At 42.5% G+C, this 6,000-nt stretch overlaps 1 protein-coding gene across 2 annotated transcripts in view; it reads left to right on the top strand.

Annotated features, from left to right (window-relative positions):
• Window positions 1-884: 884 nt before the first annotated feature.
• asap3 (ArfGAP with SH3 domain, ankyrin repeat and PH domain 3) overlaps window positions 885-6,000 on the top strand; it is a 29,900-nt gene continuing 24,784 nt past the window's right edge. For both annotated transcript variants that reach the window (XM_079752122.1, XM_079752123.1), the window contains exons 1-2: window positions 885-1,267; window positions 4,173-4,245. In XM_079752122.1, the coding sequence (XP_079608248.1) occupies window positions 1,142-1,267; window positions 4,173-4,245 (199 nt within the window). In that variant the 5' untranslated portion in view covers window positions 885-1,141. The remainder of the gene's footprint in view (window positions 1,268-4,172; window positions 4,246-6,000) is intronic.

The raw sequence follows: 6,000 nt of genomic DNA, 5'->3' as shown, positions 1-6,000 counted from the left end.
GCCCTTCAGTTTCATCTTGCAGGAGGAAGGAGTGACAGTGAGGAGCTGAGGAGGAGGAGGAGGAGGAGGAGGAGGAGGAGGAGGAGGAGGCGTGCAGATGCCTTCAGGCTGGTTTTCAGAGGGGTACTCCTAATGTTATCCTTCTGTGGGACAGTTGAAGGACTGATGGTTTGTAACTTCAGCAGAAGCAGAGAGAAAAAGAGTGTGAATGGAAACGTCAGAACGTGGTGAGATGTTTTTGTCTTGAATGCATCTCTCTCCTAGACATGCTGATGAATACACTGGACTATTTCGGCTGAACCTTTGCTATATTTAGGAGTTAAAACAACCAAGGATTTATGAAATGTCTTCATATGTATTTTGTATTCTGCTTTAGTTGAAGTTATCCTTCTCAACCATATAAATGTTCCAATGTTATTCGTTCCAATGGCTCCAAATGAGACTTGAGTATGAGTATGCACAGTTGAAGACAGCGTTGTTGTTGAAGGTTATACGCATGGTCATAACACATTCTACAAATGAGAGATTGAAATCAAGAACATATGAATGAGGCTTTGATTTCTTCCAGATGCCCATGCCAAACCCTTTGCCTACCCCCACCAACTTAAACATTGAAATTCCTTCCTCTCCACTCCTTCAGTTTAGTCACTGAATAAGTCTTCTCTTGGCTATTGAGACCAAACGTTGGAGCACCAAGTTTGCATAGGCCTGAGGAGAGAGAGACGAGGTCAAAGAAATGCACTCTCTCTACTTCTCTCTGTGTTCAGTGTGCCAAAAAGTACAAACATTCCCACGTGATGATGGAATCGCTCCCTCCCTCCCTCCCTCCCTCCCTCCCTCCGTCCAGGCAGGCTCGCGCGGGCACACGCGCACAAGTTCACCGTATACGCACACATTCACACAGGAACACCGAACCTCAGTCAGGACGATTCGCTCAGTCAACTTTCCAGGCATTACGCATTACTACACACAGCTGCTGCAGAGGTGGATATCAGACACGCAGAGTATCTTCGCTGGCTGCTGATTTCACGGGGAGAGAGCAGAGCGTGCTGTTTTTTTTTTCTTCAATCGGAATATGCGTGCATGAAACTTTTAAGGAACTTTTCCGCGCAGTGAGACCGTGCCAACGTAACACCAAAAGATGCCGGAGAGAATAAGCATTTCGGATTTCATCCATCTGACAAATGAGGATTTGGCGTCGCCGGGGACATCCACGTTTCAGTCCAAAATGAGCGACTGTCGGAACACAGTTTCGGCTGTAGAGGAGGTAACGTTAAGTGCGCGCACCTTTGTCTGATCGCCTGTCTAAAACATGGCTGGACCTGAGGCAGCCCTCTCACTGTGTGTGACAAATACTAACTTTTCGAAAAGCAGGATCTATCGAGTGTAATATTATATAAGGCTACGCTGGCCTCTTGTTTACGAAAACGAACTCCAGATAACGCGATTGCTGGCTTAAACAAAAAGACATGCCCGCTTGTAGGTTGAACAGTCGTCACGGCCAGAGTACCTGCATAGCTCCCGTAGCTTCCCTGTAAGTCACTGTTGAACCAGACGTTTTTACTGACGGCGGTCAATCACACACACGCACGCGTACGTGCGCGCGCGCGCACACACACGCACACACACACACACACACACACACACACACACACACGTTCAAATGAACCGGCAGTAGGCTTTATTATATAGTTATACTAACACGTATAACTATGCTGAAACTGGTTGAAGTTTGAGGTCAAGCTTTCCAGGTTGGCGTGTTTATGTGCTTGTTTTGTCCTTTATGGTCCTGCCTGGACATGCATCCATGGTAACCGTGTTAAGTGTTATAAATTAGCAGTCAATTGTGGACAGAAGCCATGTTATGGACCAAAATACTGTACAATGTACATTGTGCCCTAACACAATTTAGAAACATGGAGCATTTATAGTACTACTCCTTATTTTATTCACAGTATCCCTGACTCCATGATCACAACATGTAAATAGCGGGATCAAGAGATTTCTATGTTGATCTGTCATTGTGTAGTACTATGGTTCTCATTATTAATGGTGGCATCACACTGGAAAATGCATAGCTGGAATAGCATCTATGACTTTGGGAGGGCTGGAATGCTACACATGTGCATAGACAGATGGTCTCACACACACACGCACACACACACACACACACACACACCACACACGCAAACACACACTGGTGCATGTCCCTCCATAAAGCCACTGATAAGAGAGGAGGAAGGAAAAAGTCAGTGAAGATAGTTAACCTGTTAAGGTAACTGTTTTCTGTTTGAGGCCACGACTAGAAACGACAAAGGCATTATGGAGGAGACGTTGTTTCATGGGTTTCAAAAACCAGGAACGAACATGCACTGATTGTGCCATCAGCTGGCTGTGTTCATGGTTTAAACAGGAACACACACACACATACACACACACGCACACACACGCGCGCACACACGCACACACACACAGCAACAGCATGACGTGTTGTTGGTGCAAGAGACAATGCGAGGACAGGGAGGAGGCCGCAGTGACACCAGAGTGTCTGTCATACACCCCGTAAGTCCCACACCCTGTACGACTGGGATGTCTATGTGTGTTGTCATGTGTCTGTCTGAATGAATGAGGGGCCTGTCCAAGTTTGATTTTGCAATCTCCCAGGTACCAAGGGCTTTAATTCCAATTCTGTTTATTTATTTCCTAATCCCTTCGTCTGCCGACCATAATCCCACCTTAACCCGACCGTCTTCTGAGGCAGTGAAGACTACATTTTAAAAACCTGTCTCGCTTCTAAATCTCTTCTTTCCTGTGCAATTGGAAGTCTTTAAGGCACCAAGCCTGCTCTTTAATTAAAGAAGTGACATTAAAGGGGTGGCGTGAACTGGCTGGAGACTGGGGTATGTGGAAACAACTGGTACAAGACCAGTATAAGGGTTATCTGTTTGTGATGACATTACAGACCCTTTTAAAGCCATTTTTGATGTATGGAAGGGGTAATGGTGGTGGGTGGCGTATCTAGTACAAAACTAGCTGGGTTATTCAGGAGAATGGAACAGGTTTGAGTGGTACAATAAATTTTTACGTTGGGATGGGTGCATTGTGTTGTTTAAGTGGGGCTAAATTGACAGTGCCTGTTCTGATTATTCAAACTGCAGCCCTGACATACAAAAAAGACACAATAGGATACAATGTGTACAAAAAGGCGAAATGTGTGGTATTTATTTGACTTGTTAAATAAAGACTAATCGATTTAAACAACTAACGCCTTCATCGTTTCCCTAGAACTAGTTTTGTCTCAGGTGTGAGGAAGCGCAGAGGAAATCGGAGGTGACAGACATGCTGGTTGCACCAACAGCGCCTAGTCTTCAACTAAGACGGTCGTAACTTGTCGTTCCAAGTCCAAACTAATATTTAGGCCAGTTGCACCATCTATTCTTACACCTAGTCAGGAGCAGGCGTAAAGACAAAGTCTGGGCGCTTTCTCTTGCAACTACTAAACTACTTCACAATGGTGCGTCTCATACATCCAGGGTCGTAGCCGGGGTTGGAAAAATGGGGAGGTCCGCACGTGCCACCAGATGTAACAAACGGCGGACACAAAGTCTAGATTGAATCAACCTGCACCCATCTCGGGTGCAGGTTAATAGCAATTGAGAAATCTGAGAAGTTCTCAACTGCTTTTTATGTTTGTTATAACTTTGGACTGTTGGTCAGTCAGGGTGTTCATGTGCTGGCTGTAAAGCTCTGTTCATTTTCAGATATCGATGTCCATCCAGCGGCCTTCTCTCTTCCTCAATCCTCCTATATGCTGCACGTAAATAACAAATGAAACAGGAGATGTTTAAGAATCTAAAGTTATCCTTACAACGTACAACGTACAAGGTAGGGCGCGGGCGTTCACATGATCGATCGCATTGCTAAGACTGGGCGTAGTTAAGACTAGGCGTATGTTTGATTGGTGCAACCGACTTAAAGTTTGTTCTAAAGACAGACATGGCCGTTAGGACTAGGCTTAGTAAAGACCAGTTGGTGCAACCCACTCGGTGTATAAGATGATGTGATAACACCTAAGGAGTTGACAAGCTGGACTGCTTTCAAATGCTGACTCATCTGAACTTTGCAACGCCTTTTGATGGAGAATAATCGGTGTATGTGCATGTGCTTTACAGTGCCTGGAGGTGGACCAGACAACTCTGCTGAGAATGAAGAAGATTATCAAAGCTATACACAGCTCTGGACTTGGTAAGACCCACGCACACAGCAAACAAAATATATACACACACAAAATGCATGAGTTGCATGCTTTGTTTACATTGTACTCCAATTGGGTCAATAAGGATGTTTAAATGCATTTGCACTGCACAACACTTTAGATGACATCATCAGGTAACTTCATATAGTGTTTTTTCTGTGACTGGGGCTATAGAACATCCGGCCTGTTTGTTCTAAAATGGTTTATATGGCTTCATATGGTCCATGCAGGGTAGATATTTTCCTTATGAATTTGGCCCATAAATGTGGTGGCATTGAATTGTGCCTGTGTCAAGCGATCTGTGGGCCTTGCGTTGACCACTATATCCTACCAGGTAACATCTTCCAGGTAAACCAATAAACTAGGGATTGTTGAAACAAGAATACAACAGTGATATTTGAGCCTCTGTGCCTTATGTTGTAACTGTGTTTGTGATATGTAGTAGGCTATTGTTTTAATACCCAGCCATGTTCTTCCACCGTGGATTTCATAATGTTTCCTTAGAGGAGTGCTATTGTTCTTTTGTCAGCCCCTAGTTGTTTACAAGGTGAAACTTGTGACTTATCTTTAAGTCTCATAGGCTAGCAATTTGCTTACCTGTGAGTGCTGTTTGTTTGTTAGCTTATGCAACTGGTGTGCTACTTGAGGATAAAAGGAGTCAGTTGTGGTGGTTCGGGCATCCTTAGTCAGAAACTCCACAGTGGCCAAACAAAGTGTTCCTAGTAAGGAGGGTCCCTGGGGCACCCTTAAACATCATATTCATATGTATTGCTAGAAATGTTATCGAAACACATTTTAATGCCGAAACTATTTTAAAAATGTCATCCATCTGGTTTCGGCAAGACTTTGACATACCTGACATACTTATTGTTGTTTCTTCGAAAAGTTGATAGTGGTGGCTAAAAACATTGATGCGAGTCGTTTTGGACGACCTATACAAACATCCTAATCTGAGATGTTTTGGATTGTTGTATTATAATAATTATACAATACATGTTATCATTATACTCTTGATGTATATCCATTAGGGGTGGGAATCTCTTGGCACCTCACGATACGATTCGATTCTGATTCAGATGTCAACGATTCAATTCTAAAACGATTATTGATGCATCTCGAAGCAATTTTTTTTTATGTACATTTCCATGCGGGATTTTAAAAAAAAATCGGAATTTGCTACTCTGAGTTTGCTAATCACTTCCTACTTTTGTGATGATCATTAAAGAAATCAACAGATTAATTACCTTATCTAATATTTTATTAGAGAAAAAGCTTTTGTCACAAATATGACTTTCTATGAACAATGCAATAATCAATGCAGCTTGCATTACAACACACTATGGAAGTAGGTAAAAAATAAACAGATTTGGTTTTCTTTCTAATCTTTCTTTTCTATGTCAGTAAAGAAAAAGCTGCTCTTAGTCAATTATAAGAATAAGAACTTGTTTGTCGTTCTTATGTCTGGCTGTGAGTTTGCGTGCATGCTATGCGTAGGCTGAATCGCAATCGTGTCCAGACAAATCAGATTGGCCAATACACATTGAAGATAAATTAAATCTTTTTAAAACTACTCAAATTATCTCTCTCTGTCGAACAGATTGTTGCAGGAGGCGAACAAATGTAATAATAAAAATGAATAAATAAAATAAATTTATATATATATAAATATCTTTTTTATTTTTCTTTGATTATTAACTTATCTGAATCGAGACAGGATCGTTCTTCACAGAATCGCGATGCATCGA

The sequence above is a fragment of the Pollachius pollachius genome (assembly GCF_949987615.1).
Source record: "Pollachius pollachius genome assembly, chromosome: 15".
Classification (NCBI taxonomy): Eukaryota; Metazoa; Chordata; class Actinopteri; order Gadiformes; family Gadidae; genus Pollachius; species Pollachius pollachius.
This window is presented reverse-complemented; position numbering and strand designations above follow the sequence as displayed.